The sequence below is a fragment of the Anarhichas minor genome, unplaced genomic scaffold, assembly GCF_050575085.1.
Source record: "Anarhichas minor isolate MPS153535 unplaced genomic scaffold, ASM5057508v1 ptg000009l, whole genome shotgun sequence".
Lineage (NCBI taxonomy): Eukaryota > Metazoa > Chordata > Actinopteri > Perciformes > Anarhichadidae > Anarhichas > Anarhichas minor.
In genome coordinates, this window is record NW_027466455.1 from 6,057,277 (window position 1) to 6,076,013 (window position 18,737).

General features: G+C 41.2%; 2 protein-coding genes across 3 annotated transcripts; both read left to right on the forward strand.

The window, feature by feature from the left end:
• Nucleotides 1-491: 491 nt before the first annotated feature.
• Nucleotides 492-12,009, forward strand: cd68 (CD68 molecule). Of its 2 annotated transcripts, XM_076087229.1 has the most exons (7): nt 492-652; nt 2,099-2,425; nt 2,462-2,598; nt 2,975-3,094; nt 6,516-6,582; nt 7,496-7,669; nt 9,034-12,009. In XM_076087229.1, exons 1-7 carry the CDS (start codon nt 601-603, stop codon nt 9,168-9,170), a joined length of 1,014 nt encoding a protein of 337 aa, XP_075943344.1. In that variant the 5' UTR covers nt 492-600; the 3' UTR covers nt 9,171-12,009. The 2 variants fall into 2 exon arrangements, with proteins under 2 accessions (XP_075943344.1, XP_075943343.1); XM_076087228.1 differs by having other exon boundaries at nt 2,099-2,598.
• A 160-nt stretch (nt 12,010-12,169) lies between these two features.
• LOC142946124 (membrane-spanning 4-domains subfamily A member 4A-like) lies at nt 12,170-17,460 on the forward strand. Its single transcript, XM_076087230.1, has 7 exons — nt 12,170-12,315; nt 12,549-12,670; nt 12,752-12,862; nt 14,198-14,251; nt 15,432-15,590; nt 15,953-16,075; nt 16,346-17,460. The coding sequence occupies exons 1-7, from the start codon at nt 12,309-12,311 to the stop codon at nt 16,382-16,384; spliced, it is 615 nt and encodes a 204-aa protein (XP_075943345.1). The 5' UTR covers nt 12,170-12,308; the 3' UTR covers nt 16,385-17,460.
• Nucleotides 17,461-18,737: the final 1,277 nt, after the last annotated feature.

An 18,737-nucleotide genomic window follows, 5' to 3' on the forward strand; every position in this document is an offset into this window, starting at 1 on the left:
AAAGGCATTGTGTTAAATATTAACTTGTTCTGAAAAATATATTGTAATTCATACATTTGTCAATTTGTTCATTATTGTCAAATTTGTTGTGGATCCCTGAATTTGCACTTTAATTAAAACATTAAGACTTTAAACCTCCTTAATCCACTCAGAAAACCACTTAATATATTACTATAAAGTATTTCACACCACCAACATACATCACATTCCTAAATATCACATTGATTTTTAAAAATATCTTATTTACAGATATTATTTATTGATTAAATTTGAAGAACGCTGGCATACATAAAAAGGACATCGCTTTTTATTTAAATATAAGTATTCAAAACGTTTCAAGAAAACGTTTCAAGTCTTTTTCAGACTATTTGGCTGGCTCCCCCTCGATCACCGACTGTACCTAATACAGTGTTTTTCTCTGACGCTTAAGGATACTTTTACTTTTTACACCAGCCTGTTCCGGTGACGTCGTGTTGCTGTTAGCTTGACGCGGCTGTTTATTTATCCGCGGAGACGCAGCGCTGTTGTCGCACATTGAGCTCAGGTCAGAAAAAGTGCAGAAGTGAACGAGATACCGTCCGCCAGTCAGCACCTGTCACCATGATGAAGACGGCTGTTGTGTTCGCTCTCATAGTCTGCGGGGCTGTCTCAGGTAGGACTCTTCCAACTCTCTCACACTAAGTGCAAACACATGCGGGAGATTTATTATCGAAGTTTATTTAAAGTGTTGTGCTGTACAAACCCCGTTTTTCTGAAATGTTGTGTAATGAAATTGAGTTGCTGCGCGTATTGACTTATGTCAAAACTTAGTCGTTCAAATTAATTGTATGCAACTTTTATGTCGGAGTATTGCCTTCATCAGGTTATCAGATGTGTTGTCTGTAGAAATGGACGTGCGGTGCGTTTATGACTTCCTGGATCGTTTAGGGAACAGAAGTTTCCGCAGTCTTTCGATGTGTTTCAGCTCTGAGTCACATGTCTGCTGGCAGAAGCGCGCTGTGGTTTTTTACAGGACAAGATGAATCTGCAACTTGTGTTGAAGCCCAAACTCATTATTAGCGTTACATTTAACATGTATCTATTTTAAATAGAATTCCTAAGTGCAATCAAGTCAAAACAATTACTTAGAAATACATAAATCATATCTAGAATTATGTTTTTAGAGATATTTATACTATGCATATGTGTGCTTCCTTTATTGGTTGTTTACTTAATGCTGATCCCTGACTGGAGGTCATAGTTTGTATTTACTGTTCATGGCTGCTATGAATCTATCTGGCTCAAGCTGAGCATGACCAGTAATATTACACTTTTAAAAGCCAACCATGTGTGTTCTATCTGAACCCTCGAATGGGACACTTCAATAAACACTGCCTGAACTTGCAGATAAGCTGTGCATCACAAAGTGTCATAAATGCGGAGTGCGGACTTGTGTCTTTAAATGTGGCGATACCAGTTGACGTTATCAAACGTGTGGCAGATGTCTGCTGATTTGACTGTTTGTTTAAAAGGAATTAGCTGCTCACAGTTTAAAGATCAGCAGTTTTAGTCAACAAACATTAAAGCTGCACAATTCAGTATTTTTCATATTATTTTAAATAACTTTGTGTAATGTGAAAGGGTTCACTTGTATTAACAAATCTCCAGATAATTATCATCTAATTGAAGTTCCCCTCTGGGTTTTTAGCCTGTTATAGCTCATTGTTTTGGTTTTACAGCCTGAATATTAGCATATCATCAGCTACATTTACAGCAGCAGATAGTGGTTTTCAGTGGGATTAATTAACCTACTAACTAGCAGAAAGACAAAGGTAGCGACTAGCTGGTGAAGAACACCGAGCAGCTAAAGAGACAAGTATGTTTCTCAGACGTTGATGGAGACCAAACCAAAGCTAAAAGGAGGACATTGGACACATTTATCAGGTGGCACTAATCCAAATGAATGATAATGTTGCTCTAAACCTGCTAGGTTAACTGGTTAGCCATAACAACTTTTTTAAAGTCGACGAGATGTTAGATGTTGTGTTTTCAGCTTGTTCTTGGTATATGTATGAACCTTTGAATTCATTTGTTTCTCCCTCTGTCTTTCTGACTGAAGCACTGTCATTGGCTGAAGATGAAAAGAATTCCATTCCTGCAAGTGTGATCCCTGCGAAGGAGTTTGACACCGAGCCTAACACCACGACTACCGCCAAGCCTACCACCACGACTTCCACTAAGCCTACCACCAAGCCTACCCCTAAGCCTACCCCTAAGCCTACCACCAAGCCTACCCCTAAGCCTACCACCAAGCCTACCCCTAAGCCTACCACCAAGCCTACCCCTAAGCCTACCACCAAGCCTACCCCTAAGCCTACCACCAAGCCTACCCCTAAGCCTACCACCAAGCCTACCCCTAAGCCTACCACCAAGCCTACCCCTAAGCCTACCCCTAAGCCTACCCCTAAGCCTACCACCAAGCCTACCCCCAAGCCTACCCCTCCCAAACCCACTCCCCCCACCAACATGACTGTAGGAAACTACAACGTGAAGACAGACAAAAAAGTGATTTGCCTGGTGGCTCAGATGGCGCTACAGATCCGACTGGTAACACCAAAGGTACATTTCCTCACTATAGCCGCAGCAAAGTTGGTTAAAAGAGCTCCCTAAATGTTTGCGCTGGTTCTTATCTTAACACTAAGGTGTTTATTAAAACATTTCAAAATGTGTCAACATAGAAGTTTCTGCACGAGCCTCTGACTCAGCTTTCAGCAATGCAATTGTCATTATCCTGTTTTCAGGAATTGAAAACATGTTTGCGTGGCAAGTTTTAATTTCCTCATTGTGGCGCCTTTGATTGACTGGTCGATGTTATATTTGTGTCAAATGACAATTGCTAATTCTACATGACAAAGTAATATTGTTGTAGTACGATGTGGAACATTCTGATACAAAGCGGCCATCCAATCGTCTGATTTGTCTCTTTATCCTTCAGGAAAAAGGAAACTTCATTGTTCAGCCAAATATGACGGCAGCAAAAGGAGGTTGTCAAGGAACCAAGGCCAACCTTACCCTTGTCTTCAAAGAGGGCAGCATCACCTTCATGTTCAACAAGGTACTTCTAATGTCCTAGTTCTGTCACCAGTATTGAAGTATCATGTTGAGAGCTGCAGCTAGGGGAGGCCACGAGGTCAGTACCTTATCGTTGACCTGCTCACACTCACTTAGCATTCTACTAAAAATCTTGAGCAATTAAATACTGTGACATTAACACAATTAACCAATTCAGTATATTGATGAATAACAAATGTTTGACTAGTAACTTCATAGGAACTGGAATCAGAGAAGATTTGATAAAAAGGGAAGTTTAGCTGACCACGCTGTTCTGGGAGCATGTGACAGGGAGTGCCTCACTCCACAGCGCTTGTGTGATTCATTTAGTGATTTCCTGAATAAAGAACATTAAAAAAAAAAACATCACAGTTGCTCAGAGTTCTAGGTGGCATCTTCTAACATCTAGTTCTGTCCGACCAACAATCCAGGACCCAGAGCGATGCAGTTTACCACGACCTAAAACAGAGAAAGATCAGGAGCTAGTGAAGATCTGCCTGTTGACTAATCGATCAATCAGCTCTGATGTGCCCCCTGAGTTTGAATCCTTTCAAAACCTTTATTCAAACTATTTATGTTTGGCTGTTAACAATAGCAAGTAATACAAGTTATGAACAACTTTAAAAGTCATTTATTCGTTAGCATTCAGAGAAGTAGAGGTGTAACTAGTATGCCTGTGTAATAGCTCGTCCTTAGTCTGGTTTGGGTAACAATATTTCTTGTCATAAGAGAGTTGGGTACCCGGAGGCGCACGGCGGACAGCCAGGACGAGGCCGCCGCACCGCACTAGGTTTTCAGGTTCCGAATCGCGGGCGCTTCCCGTTGGCGCCAGACGCGCGCCGCGAGCGCACCCCGTCGTCAGGTCCGTAAATCCTCGGAACAGGCCGCGGGGCAACAACTCAGGGGTGGCGGGGGTAGAGGCGAGGCAACGCAATCCGACCGAAAAGGCCCAGACTAGAGGTTTGAACGCGGGCGCCCGAAGACGCTCGCGCGCCTCGGAGGGTTGGATCCCCCGCTCGGCTATAGACGAGACTGGTTACTAGTTTCTTCGTGGAGACAAAGGTACCGTTGGAAAAGCTGGTGTCGGTGATAACAGACGGTGCTCCCGCGATGCCGGTGTGCGAGTTTAACTGGTTTTGAATTAACTGGTTTATGTGGGAGTGCCTGAGGCAGATGTGTGGTAGGAGTGGCATTTCAGGACCCACGTAGAATAAACAGGAAATAAATATTTCGATCGTTTCGCCTCTGTCTTTCACGTAGTTTCTACGGTTTATAAAATAAGATTTATTGTCTGGTGACATAAAAATAGTCGAAATATGCATCATACAAGAATCGAACCGTTGACCGACCCATGATGTCTAAGTGTCATCTGAACTACCACTGAGCCACGGAGCAAAGATAAATGTCGAAGTACTCATCGTGTAACATTCACATCATCACACAGTATCGCCATTCATGATGGACTGTGTTTCCTGTCACATTAACGTTAGTGCACGTAGCTCACCATAGGGAAATCTTAATTAAGTATTTGATTTGGGTCGGTCTAAATGATACAAGAAGAAAAGACAGCGAGTAGACTATATTGTAGATATATTACTATTTCCAAAGGTTACTATATTATATACGTAATCTGCTCAAGTTACAATTTTGTTGTTGTGAAGCATTTACTAACTTTACACGATGAATACTTTGTCACGTATCTTTGCTCCGCTATTTTTATGTCACCAGACAACAAATCTTATTTTCGTAATGAAGATGGATAATTGGTCGTGGTAATGCTGTCGAAATCCTAAATTAATACTCCAACAAGCCTCTCCATCGTAATGTTTCAACAGACACCCTAACCCCTGCGTGTAGTTATTAAACCCTCTAGTAACAAAACGAGAGTTACCAGTCATGTCTAATCTGGATGAATGTGTGCTGCACAGTGTAGAATATCGTTAACATAAGATGCATGTCCGTAGTCTTTAATATAAAACATAAGCGATGTGAGAGCCTACAGAAGTTGAATCACAAGTTAATCTGGGTGGATCACAGCTTCCCACAGTTGACAGTCATCTGTACGCGGTGTTTGAGCTCATATGTTTAACTCACAGGCTGTATGGATGCACAGACAGGTACATCGGTCTCAAATCGACTTGACATGAGATTAATAACGATATATGACACAAATATAAGACGGACAACAGAGCGTTTCTTAAAGGATTTATTGACGTAAGTATTTTGTATTGACGTAAGTATTTTGAACAGGCATCGACACCTACCACCAACTTTGTCATTCACTCTGGTCCTCGTTATGCGTCCTCGGAATCTCAACCACAGCCTCGCGAACGAGTAGTACATTTTCCAGCAAAGTGTTCCGTTTATATTCTATCAAAAGAAACCGTAGAAACTACGTGAAAGACAGAGGCGAAACGATCGAAATATTTATTTCCTGTTTATTCTACGTGGGTCCTGAAATGCCACTCCTACCACACATCTGCCTCAGGCACTCCCACATAAACCAGTTAATTCAAAACCAGTTAAACTCGCACACCGGCATGCAGGCTTCATTGCGCAATGCAAAGGTGACCCAGAATTCCCAAAATGTCTACATTACCACTGCATCATTCACCAGCAGGCGCCATGTGCAAAAGTAACCGGCTTTGATCATGTGATGATACAAAAATATCAGCGATGTGATACCTCTGACTTTCAAATGTTGAAACAGATTAACAGAAATAAAAGTTGCATGTTTAAATATGTATGTGTAGCTATACCATCATAGTTGTGGAAATCATTCTTTATAATTATTGTGAGGAATAATTAACTGACATGTGATCAAACAGTCTCTTCACATATATTATTATTATTAAAAGGTGATCTGTGCAACTTTGTTATTCAGGAAGTTTGTATCAAACAAGTAGCCCTTCGTACTACTCGGTACCCTTGAAGTAGCTCTCAGTTTAAAAAAGGTTGGTGACCCCTGGTTTAGAGTAACTCAGAGTGGACTCAGGTTGTGCTTTCACTGAGTGTCTCTTGTGGCGCTGACATCCACTCGGACTGAAGGATGAACTGGTTCAGTTTTGGTGGTCAATGCTCAAGGTCACTGTGTAAGTCCAACCCATTCTTGTGAATGCGATCGCTCAGGAAAATCCTTCTATTTCCTGTTCCTTGGCTTTGTAGCTACTGACCTAGCTAGCCAGATGTTGGTGGGCTAGCTGGCAACGTTGTCCCACCTGCAGAAAGCTAGCACTACGTAGTAAAGCTCTCTCTGGTTGAACTGTAGAGTCCACTAATAGCTTGTCAATATTCTCAATTCATTATTTGTTCATGAAAATCAAAACCAGTATCTCACATTTAATTACAGTGAGGATTTATGCTCCATGTAGCACCTTGAACGACCTCTTCCATTGGATACAACGTGTCCTATTTTCTTTCCTCAGAGCACGGATAACACCGTCTACGTTGATGCTCTGTCCTTCGACCTCTCCTACCCCTTAACCGCAGGAGGTAAGTTTGGAAATACTCCAGTCTCTAGATATGATGTGCTGCCACTATATTGATTCAACTTTAGACTAATTGGGTCACTGTAATTGCAGGTGGGGGGGGTTGTGCCACACTGTCAAATATTAACAAAGACGAGAACAACTTTCTTGTTTGTGTGTCTGTTCATAAGATAATCTGTGGAATTACTGTTAAGCATGTGATGCTGTTAACAACCAACCTACTTTCAATGCAATGCAGTGTAACAGGTTTGGTTCCATATCTGCATTTGTTGTTATGGGATCGTCATTGGGCTCTGGAAGTGTCACGGGAGTTCACGGATAGGACCCAAACGCAAGACCACAGGAGACAGAGTATGGTGAAACAGACTTTATTTAGCCAGAGTAGAGAGGACAGAAAGGTGTGTGAAGGTGTGGAGCCCGTGGTCCGACACCAGAGAGCAGATCGACGGTGTGAGTCCCGTGGCTCGACACCGGAGGGCTGGTAGCTCGACGGTGTGATGTCCCGTGGCTCGAGACCGGAGGGCTGGTGGCTCGACACTGGAGAGCTGGCAGCTTGACGGCGTGTGTAGTCCGCTAACACAACGGAGGGCAGAGCGGCGGTGAGTAGTCCGTAAAAACAGAGGGCACGGGGGATTCCCGGACCGACGGACACCGGAGGCACGCGCTCGAGGGAGAAGATGCAACGGGGTTGAATCGGGTGAAAGACGGTTAAAGACGGTACGACCTGACAACCCCAGACTGCAGGACCAGAGTTTATATATTGCCAGGGGAATCGTTAGTGGGACCTGAGTCTGGTGTGTCAGGCTGCAGGAGGGAATTGGCTGGAGTGGCTGCAGCTGTGTGGCAATGGGAGGTGTCTGGTCTGACAGGGATCCTGACAGGAAGCACCCGGACATTGTTATGTTTTGTTGTTGCAGGCAAAACCCGGTACACTGCCAGCAACAAGTCGATGCATCTCTTCACTGCAAAGGTCGGACACTCCTACTCCTGCAAGAGTGAATCAGTCGACATGGGGAATGGACTGTACCTTGATGTCAATCAAGACAAGATGCAGGCCTTCAATCTGACCAAGGACAGCGGGTTTGGCACTCGTAAGTGTGTTTATGAAGACAAATGAGCGTGGGAGTATTTTGGCTCAATTAGAGCTTCTTATCAATACATTATTAAGCTGCTCCTTAGACGGTGCTCTGCCATAGGGCAATATAAGAATACTCCAATACGTGTAGAAGTAGATGCGAAATGTATTTAAACTGTTGATACACGGAATGGCTCCTTTCATAAAGTAGCTGTTCTGTGCAGTTTAAATTAAAACAAGAGGTCTTCTTGTTACAAACTGCTAAATCTGCAAAGTACATAGTAAATACAGCTCTAGGATCAAGACAGTGGAGTTAAAGTACAATATTATAAAGAGGACAATAGGCTAGATGTAGTGGAGGAGAAGTAAAGAGTTGTACTTAAGTAAAGTACTAGTGACATTAAAATGTACTGTTGTAAAGGTATCTAGTTACTTCCACCAATCCATAATCACAGTTAAATCACTTGAATGTAAGACAGTTGTATCTACTGCTTATCAGTGTACGAACACACCCGGTGGCTTTTATCAGCAGCCATCTGCAGGCCAGGCCTAGCTGCACCATCATGGTGACATGTTTGACGGCTGTAAATGATTGTGCACAGCTGCTCACATCATGAAACAACTACACAAGATATTGTTTGTGTCTGTGCACACAAGTGAGTAGGCTTCTACTCTGGTAAGTGAGTGTATGGAAGTCTGTGGCTGACTATAATACACCAAATCATTTCAATTCATTAATGTCAAGATGTCATTTTACAATTGGGTGGGCATGAGGGATGACAAAATTCCAATTATATTTTAAATTGTATGTTTAAAAATGACTGTAAAACATTTAAATGTAACCCCATGGGAAGATAAAGTGTAAGCACAACACTACTAACGGATAAAGGCATTGTATGTGAAATACACATGTCGCTTTTATTTTCTAATTGTTAGACAATGTGCAACCTAAACTTAACAATGAAGAAAGATTTTTGTAGTAATTATCCATTTTTCAACACCGAAATGAAAATTTCATTAAAACATGTGTCACACTCCAGTCACACACAATGGGACTCTGCAATCGTATTAAATATGTGTTGTGTTATTGTCAGTCATAGACTGGAGTAAAGGAACCTCTGCTTGGTAAAACAGCACCTTTCAAATGGAGCTAATGATTGATGACTGCATTGGTTTAATGACATTTGCACTTCTTAATAAACACATTTAACAAATAATACCTTAATAACTGAAGATACAAGTATTTAGAATTTTTTATTTGCGTGTTAATGATATGCATGCAAGCAAGTTACCGTTGCATAGGGTTTCGTAAATATAGGTTTTATTGTTGTCAGAAGTGTGTCTGATGTGTGTGTGTGTGTGTGTGTGTGTGTTTTCCAGCTGATCTCTGTGCTGCTGACCAGCCTGACTACCGCGTTGCCATTGCGGTTGGAGTGACGTTGCTGGTGCTCATTGTCATCGTGGTGGTGGCCTACCTGCTGGGCCGCAGGAAGAGGGCCAATTACCAGTCTCTGTGAGGGGAGCCGGGCAGCCTTCCATCCATTCAGAGGTCAATCCTATTAAAGTCCGAAGTGTGTGAGGCTGGGATCTCTCTCAGGGGCTAAAGGGCCCTTCCACTAAAACCTAACGTGCCATTTCTTCTGTTCTTTTATGCCTTGGGTTACATAATTTGCTGGTGTTAACAGTGCGCTAACTGGAGGTCCCAAGTATGGAGGCTAGAGTGTGCCACTGGAATAATTGTAGACCTTGAAAGTGATGATTATAATCATGCTATTATAAATGAATTCATGAAATTCATGAATTCAAAGTAAAATAAATAAATAAATAGATCACAACTCACAATGTTGAAGCAGGCACACTGCTTAACTTTAGATTGAATTATAGCACTAACAACTACATGAACTCTTTGATTAAAGTTTAGAATATAAAACAAAAGAAACAAATGAATTGTGTGATGAAATGTGTCGGCAGACATTTCAGCAACAATTCATTTCAATTCTTTTTTAAAACTCAATTATGAATCCATTATTTCAAGAGAGAACATTCAATAAATGCAAATGTAATAACTACATTTAAAGTATCTTTGGTATTATCTGTCCAGTGGCACGCTCCATACATGTGAGCTCTTCCAATAGAAGACAACATCTTTTAGATTTAACATGCGGATGGCCAATCTTTATATGTGAGCATCTTTATGCAAATTACACAAAGTTACAAATGAGATGTTATCGGGCTGGACAGTCCTCTGAAAGGGCATTTCTATATTGGGACGCTGAAGACGATGATTACATTCTATACAGACTGACATCTTCCTAAATACTAACTACTAAAGTAACAACTGACCAGAATGTCTGAGTTCAGAATCAGTACAGGTTATTGTCCTATAGACAGTTTATTAGTGTGTAGTACTGTGATTATAATCTCTGACACACGACTTCCTTTTATCAGTCAAACCCGACATTATACAAGTAAGACAGATTCTATCTAAATGATGTTCAGCTTGTCGAAGGAAATCCACCATAAAGTAAATGTTAGCTTTTCTTCATTGTTTTAAGATTATGTGGAAATGTTTTAAAGAATCAGTCCTCTGTCTTCTAGGGATTTTGTTTTTGAAAAGAAGGGAAGTTATCATATCCATAATGTTACAACTGATTATACTGACTGTCGACATTATTGAATACCACGAAGGGAAAATGACAGAGATGTTAGTCAAGGATTATTAAAAGCCAACAATAACTGCACTGATGCTGCTCCAACTCGATTGCCTTCGTCTCTGTCATACAATACGTAGCTGTAGATGCAGGGATGGACTGTCCATGTGGGTCAGTGATGGGTCTGCTCTGATCCTGATTAGACATCTCAGGAGTCCAGCTCCTCTCTCACCAGGTCTACTCTCAGACACTTTACTGCCTAAAAGGGAAAAAAGAGAAAAAAAAGAGTCAAGTTTGAGATTTTGGGAAATATGCATATTAACTATTCTAGCTGTTGTCCGTCTTTATGCTAAGCTAAGCTAACAGTCTCCCGGCTCTAGCTTCACATTTAATTGACAGATATCAGAGTGGTATAGAGCGTCCACCTCTCGACACCAAAAGCAAATAAGTGTCAAACTAGTCCTTTAAATATGCACCTAAGTGGACGTAACAAATAAACATGCTGTTAAGAAAACCGATGACCACCCGATGTCCATCTAGCAGCTGCTCTGGAGCTTCTGATCATGACACATGATCTATATGTTGCACTGATGAGGCAAATCAAATTGAATTGAATTGAATTGAAATTAAAAAATAGTCTTCATCAGCCCATCTTAAAAGCCAAAGTCTTAAAATGCTCATAAAACAGGTCATTACAAAATGCAAACATCTATAATTCAGTGACAACTGAGCAAACGCCATCTGCTGATGAAGATCATGTGATATGATCGAAAGCTCCAGAACAGCTTCTAAGTAAACCTTATGGTGAGATTGTTTTCTGAACTGCTTTCCAAGGTCAAAAAGGAACTTTGAACCTCAAATCTGATGCTACATTCAGGCGCCTATCGGAGATAGAATTGCAATTGGAGTCCACAAAGTAAAATGATTAAAAAATCACATTATAAAGAGATAGTGGTATTTAACCGGGCAGGTCCTTTCAGTTTTATGTACTCAGGTTTTGATATATTCGCTTCTAAAACTTCTGCCGCCACTTTAATAGAATGAAGGTGAATGTAATTGCATTGATGCTCGAAGCGTTGGAAGATGGAATAGTATTGGTATAGTATAGTAATGGTATTTCTAGAATCCATGTTCCGGTCACCCTGTGTGATCCACAGATGTATCTGTCAGCAAAAGTGTCCATTTCTTTAAATAAAAAAAGAAATGAGCTCCTGTGAGACTATTTGTAGAGTACACCGTGTAACCAGGATATTGTGCCAGAAATCACTAGCTGCTGGTACATCTTTCAGGTTTGGAAGCAGAAATCTCAAAGACAGATATCTCAAAACCTGAACAAACCAAATCTATGTGTATGTCAGATACCACTAGAGGCAAGTGAGAAAGATTTTGTCCATCAGGTGACGCTAGTGATCAGAAACGAGGGACTTCTCTGTATGTACAGTTATCCACAGTGTGTGAGTTTCTCCTGTTGTTGACTTCCTGTGCCAATAAAGACAGATGTATTTCTAAGTGTGTGTGTTTGATGGAGCCGATCCCAGCTGACATTGGGCGAAGGCAGGGTATACCCTGTTGTTAGCATAACTTGCTAACAACATGTACATGTATGCACCTTGAGTTTAGATTGCATGGAGAAAATAAAACTTACTTCCTGTTTAGAAGAATGTTGTTTTTACAGATGAAAATAAAGTAACAAACTAAACTGAAATTGTTCTGGTATGATTTGTTTTTACTTGGCAAAACTTGATTGGCAGATTTTTGCAGAAATGTAACTGAAGTTTAATTGGCACCACTCAGCCAGTGATGATCCCAGTTTGAAACGTGTTTCCGAGAGAAGACGTGCCGTGGGAGTCATGCTGCTGTGACAGACAGACGCGGGGCGGGACCTATAATACATCCATGGGCGGGACTCGAACTCCCAAATCAGTTATTGCTAAACATCCGACCAGCAGCCTCGGAGCGCTACACAACTTTTAATAAAAGGAAGTAAACGCAGATATCGTGGCCATGGCAGGTAAAAACATGCTTTGTTAATGCATTCAATCACAGTTTTTAAGTCGAAATGAGGAAAGAAGAACATGGAGATCTATGTAGTTTGTGCAGCGTGATGAAATCCAGATGTTATTTTCTGCTTGAGATACTGAAGCTGATTTCCGCCGCACAAGCGTCAGCGATGCACGACGCTTGTGCGTCTTATGCGTGTGAGTATATAAGACGCGAAAGTAAGAGCAGAGGTGGTTGTTGCAGATGGAGCAGCATTGGTGGAGGAAGGCATCGGGCCGGCTCAGAGCCCTCTGGTCGCAGTCAGCTTCCAGAGAAGCGTCCACAGGAAGGAGAAGTACCTGGAGGCTGAACCCAAAGCTCTGGGGGTACAGTGTGTGTCTCTCTAAAACTATACATGCCATGAGCTCTGTGACCTCAATATAAAGTATCCTCTCTGCTGTCCCCAGATCACCCAGATTGGCCTGAGTGTGTTTCAGATCACCTGCGTGGCTGTGTTCCTGTCCAAAGGCCTGAGTCATGCGCAGACTGACATACCTTTCTTCATTTCATCTCTGCTGGTGAGCATGAAGTCGGGGGACTTTAGAGACTCTAAATAGATTGATCAAATCAGAAGCTGACTTTTAATCCCGAGTATGGATCAAATCCAAAAAAACAACTGCATCCTACAATTCCCATAATGCAACCAGTGGCACAGTTTCTTAAGATCTGAGTGGAACAAAGTCTGTCAAACTGCACTCTGCAGGCTCTCACTTCTAAAGCTGTCATGTCACTGCTCACACAGAGCAACAGGGTGCAGGACTCACTTCTGTATTTGTAAAGAAATGGCCTCAAAGCTAAAGATCCAGAGATGCTCTTCTGTACATTTATGAAGCTGAAGCCATGAAATACTTCAGGGACTTGATATGAGGAATGTTGATTGTAAATAGTTTTTTTATAATTGATGAATAAACATATTGATTAATCGACAAATCATTTAAGCTCAATTTGTATATTTCTGTTTGGCAGTTTTTTTTATACATTATGTTTTAAAAGTTCTTAATATGTTAATATTTAAATCTTAATCTTAAAAGTCAAATCATTGTTGTGGAGTAAAAGTGAAATGTAGTGTAGAAGTAGAACGAGGCATACAATAGAGTCTCTAGAATAAAGTGCAATACTTGAGTACATGTACTAGTTACACCGCTGCTTCTGGAGGTCATATTCATTGTGCACATGTAGTAGCCGACTAGTTTAGTGCGGAGAACTGTAGATTGTGGAGCATCGGTGACATGGAACTCATTACCAGGATCTTTGACAGCAGAAAGTAATTCAGTACATCTGTAGAGATGTTAATGTTTCAGAGCAGCTGACTACGGGACGTGTTTGGCTCGTTTGGTTTTGTTTAAGAAAGCTATATATTCTGCTTTCATTTCTTTTTTTGAGATGTAAGTTTGCTTCATTGATAACTTCACTTCACAGGCAATAATATCGCATAGAGACGTCTTTTGTACTAGCTTTTTACTTATAATGTGTCCGTATTGTTAAGTCTTACTGTAGGTGTGAATGTAAGACTTGTTGTTAGAGCCACAGAAGACATTATACCAGAGATTCCTCAGACTGGGTCGGCCTCACCGTGACAATTTTACTATTTTATCCACAAAGAGTATATATATCATGATATGAAATGAAATACCTTGACAGCAGATTTTCTTTACTCACTTCTACTCTTACTCGCCAACATATTTGGACAGTCAATTGTTTTTAATTGATTAGACTAACTGATGTCTATTTGTTCTCCTAGCTGTAGTCAGGCCACCTTCTTTCCTCCTGTTGTGGTTAAACTGTGCTGTCAGCTGGTGGAACTCTGGCTGGACGCTGACACCTGGTTTGTGTGATGTGTGTTCTCTTCACAGCTGATAATAGCTGGGAGTTTGGCTGTAGCAGCACGGAACCTCCATCTGCCAACGGTGAGTTACCCGACTGAGAGGAGACACCAACATGATCACCAATCCTATATAAGCAATGTACAGTATGAAAACAAGTACAGAACACGGATCCAGGCCTACTGCCTCCAGACATTACCAGAACATATCTCATCCTCACTCCCAACCCGTCAAATACTCGTCAGTGGCCCTACGCCTCAAACTATGACGCATTAGGTGCCAATGTAGCGTAGCTAGTGGACGCATCATGTGCTGCGTGTCAGTTTTCACTCATTACATGCAGAGAGTCTTTTCAAGATAAACTTTAAATGTAGGTTTATTTAGTTTTTAGGTTTGCTTTTACAACAAAACTACTCGGTTAGGTTTAGGAAAGCATCATGGTTTGGGTTAAAAAAGTATGCTTGTAACGTAAAATGAGTCGGTTTGTAATGTAACTGGCGTGAGTTAAGTGCGTAAGTTGTTTACAAAACTACTGTAAAGTTAGTCACAGTAGTCACAGTGTGACTTGGTTTCACACTGGACATGAACAGGGGTCTCCTGGGTGAACATCCTGTGTTTGTTTCACCCATCCAACCCAGCAGGCTTTCTTGCTACTACATCAGTGATGATGACGTGGATGGGGTAACAGTGGAGCGAGTTGAAAGTGTGTCTCATACAGATGCTAAGGGGGAATGCATCGGTATCGGACGCCTAGGGGCATTGACCAAGCTGCGGTATTTGACAAGTTGGGAGTGAGAACAAGTTGATCAAAATGTTTTGTCATGAGAAATGAAGACTGTTTCGTACTATTGGACTTCCCCTACCCCAAAAAAAGTCACTTCAGTCACTTCCTCTAGGAGAAGTCAGATGAGTCACTGGGTCACAGGTTGAGTTGTTACACAAGTCCACCGGCCCCGGCAGACTTGTCCATATGTGTCCAGATTCAGCCGTGTTGCTCGTGTAACTGGAAGTGAAAGAGAGCACACAGCAAACAGTGGAGAGAAGCAATGATTTAATACACCGCAGATGAGAGTGAAGCCGCTTCATCAGGCTGTGACACTTCATAATAGTTGTGAACTTACCTAGTACAATGGGTAAATTGATCGAATGATTTGCTTTTGCAATTTTAATTTCAGGATTTAAATATCAAGTCCTTTGTCTCGTATGTTATCCAGTCTGTAAATGTCTTGTAGAACATATGTCTCATAAGTCTCCTGTTTTTCAGCTGAAGGCCTGTTTAGGGATGCAGATTGTGGCCTGTGGCGCCTCCATCTTCAACTTCATATTTTCTATGATTAAAATGGATCTTATGACCTATGGCTGCTGGAGTTATTACTATGACTCCAACTCCACTGACTTAGCAGAAATCTGCCAAAAACTTGAGGTGAGCTATAACTGTTTGCTCGTTTTAAGAACAATTATTTCATGTTTCAGAGTTTGATTACATTATCATTTCAAATCTGAAAGCAGCTGAAGTGTGAGTTATAGGTTACACGATCAAAGCAATTGAATAGTAACAGATGAAGACAGTTAAGATGTCACTTGACATGAGAAAGCAGCTGAAGTGTCAGTTAAAGTGTAACCGATAGAGTCACTTAAGATATTAGTTCAAGTGTATCTTGAAAATGTATAATCTTTGTCCAAGTTCAGCTGCCACTTTGAGCAACCCTATAATGCTACACATCACATCTGTTCTTTCTTTATATTGTCCAAGCATAATTTCTGCAAACACTATCCCTATTACAGAGCACCAATTCACATTTCTTTGCTGAGGTTGTGGTCATTCAGGCTGCTCTGTTCGCCATCTCCGTCACTCTGGCCGCCTACTGCTGCAAGGTGGTCAACTGCTGCTCGCCAGCTCCCAAAATGGTGAGTACATGCTGACAATAGCTGTAGCAATACAGCTGCAAAGAATTTCTAGTTGTGTCACAAATCTTGTATCCACATCTGGTTCTATCATGGCACTCCTCTGGATAACAGGGTTGACTACTAATGCCTAAATATATACCAACCACAGGAGCAAAGGAAAGATGCACAACGTTTCTGTTTAGGACCCTAAGCAGAGTTTCGTTACAGTAACTTTTAATCAACCACTACATGGGTTAATATCTTCTTTTTCTTGTTTTCTGTCCCTCTCAGCCGGTGATCACTGTGCATGTGCCACCTGTCCAACAGTGAGGAGACAAAGTGGACAAGCGCATAAGACAGTTTTTCAGCTACTTACAAATGCTACACAAATTTAAAGCTGCTCTAATCAATATCTTTGTATTAACAATGTGAAAATGTAATGTAATGTGAAATAGGTTGTTGTAGTTACAAACCTACCCTACCTGTCCAGCAGCGAACAGAAGACAGACACAGTTAGATACTAGGTGGTGAACATAGTGGAGCATTTAGCAGTGAAAGAGACAGATCTTTTTCTCAGGAGTTGGTGGAGTCCAAACCAGAGCTGAAAGAGACTTGGACTTACACTAAGCAGATGGACAAGTACACGACTAAATGTTGCTCTGATCTGCTGGATGTGTAAAATATGCAAGTATTTTCTGTCATAATATTCATAGCTACTTCATAAGGTGTTTATGTGTCAACGTTGTGTTAACAGCTTGTTCCACTCCACTCAAGTGGTAAAAAAAAAAGAAGTAAAATCAAGAACATTGGGGCTTTAATGATCTGAGGAGGATTTCAGTATGTCTGTTTTATATGTACTCCTTCTCTAAAGTAACTTTAATCATAGGTAAATAGTTACAACTGTATAGAGTGCTGTGGGAATGAGTCCTAAAACCCAGAAATTAGTCAGCATTCGGGTTTTCTGGTTCCCTCGTCTCGAAGTCGATGGGTTGCCTGAAATCATTTCTGCAGTCAACACAAGCTTAAAGTTTTGTTTTACAACATAAAATACCTTTGTCAATATCGCTCTCGAGAATTTTTAAGCTTTTACGTGTCTTTAAAAAGTGGTGTTCATTTGGAAAAATAGAAAAGAAACCTTTGGCTTTATGTGGAGGGAACCAGAGCGATGCTAACTGTTGGCCGTGGTGGCCAACAAAAACACGTCATTCATGCACCACTCTATAGAGGCAACAAATGAACTTAACGCTTATAATCACAAATTGATACACATTAATGCTTTTCTGAAAATGTTTTTGTTCAGATTGTTGATTACTTTATGATGATCACTACCTATATCTTTACTGATGTTTCCTTTGTGATATCAACTAACATTTCATTTATGGGAAATAAAAGCTGTATTAAAAGTTTCTCTGTTTTTTATATTTTTCTTTTGAAAGAAAAAGTATTTTTTTTGGAGTTTGTGGCGCCAACATGCTGGACTGTGATTGTGATTGTCACAGGTTAAACCTTACAGGGACACACCCTCTTCATACATTGGTCCACTGGCACCATTTCTGTTTACTTGCACTGTGTCTCAGGGGGCGGTTGGAGATGTCCACCATGTATCAGGTCTGAAGACACATTAAGGACACCAAAGTGGCATCAGTCTCTGGGAACATTGGGGTTTTAGCGCTCTGAAGGGGAGCTTATCTACTGTAATGACACTATACTACTAACAATATGATATTTCCAAGAATACATATTGAGTGTGTTCAGGTAAATTATACATTAAATAACATATTAAAGAAACTGAGGTACACTGGCAGTGTGGAGAGGGCTTTGAAACAGCACACAGTAATTTCACATTTACATTGATAAATTAAATGAGAAAATATGTCAAATATTCACAGGCCTATTTTGGTGGCTAGTCAGTCCCAGTCCTGTCTGGTTTAAGGTAGGTGGGATTGTAATTGTGGAATCTGGACTCCTGACCTCAGTCATTTCTAAGATTCTGGATACATTTTAATTCAGCCCTGAAATTAATATTTCCAGTGGATGTCCATATTGAATGAGTTGCTACACACTTGCTTCCAGGTTCTCTCCCTATGACTTATTTGGCATCTATGTCGAAACAGTCGTAAAAAGTCATGGTATAGTATGTTGGAAAATGTATTAAAAAAAGGTGTCCGGCGGCTGGCGGGAGCGGGGGGAATGGAGACTGTAGAGTGGGGGCCGTCTCTTCGGAAGCTCTGGTGGTGCAGAGTCCCTTGTTGTTCCTGTAAACCTGCAAGAGAGAGAGAGAGAGAATAGAAAGACAAAAACGAGGTTGGGGGGAGGGATGTGAAAACAGAGTCGAAGAGGAAGTGAACAGGTTCGTTATGCTTAAATACTTTGTGCAGAGGAAATGAGCTGTGTTCTGGGCGTGGTCCCTGTTCCTGAACTAAGTTTATAAAACTCAATTTCACTAACAAGGACCATGCCAATAACAATATGAGTTTCGAGAGGTTTATTGCGTGATGGAATGAGTTAGATTTAGGAAGTGGAAGGGGTCGAGGGATGAAGGGATGTAGGGTAGGGGTCGAGGTAGAGGGATGAAGGGATGTAGGGGTGTAGAGAAGAAGAAACAAGGAGGGTTGTACAAAGGAGGTTAGGCGACCGATAGGGGAGCAATGGGGGAGCGTTGGTGTCCGGCAGCTGGCGGGAA

Bases quoted from the DNA above. Each gene is read 5' to 3' on its own strand.
- LOC142946124 (XM_076087230.1), top strand. The intron at 12,671-12,751 runs GTACAGTGTGTG...TGCTGTCCCCAG, and splicing joins CTGAACCCAAAGCTCTGGGG to ATCACCCAGATTGGCCTGAG. The intron at 16,076-16,345 runs GTGAGTACATGC...TGTCCCTCTCAG, and splicing joins GCTCGCCAGCTCCCAAAATG to CCGGTGATCACTGTGCATGT.
- cd68 (XM_076087228.1), top strand. From the start codon at position 601: ATGATGAAGACGGCTGTTGTGTTCGCTCTCATAGTCTGCGGGGCTGTC. The intron at 3,095-6,515 runs GTACTTCTAATG...TTCTTTCCTCAG, and splicing joins TCACCTTCATGTTCAACAAG to AGCACGGATAACACCGTCTA. The intron at 7,670-9,033 runs GTAAGTGTGTTT...TGTGTTTTCCAG, and splicing joins GGACAGCGGGTTTGGCACTC to CTGATCTCTGTGCTGCTGAC.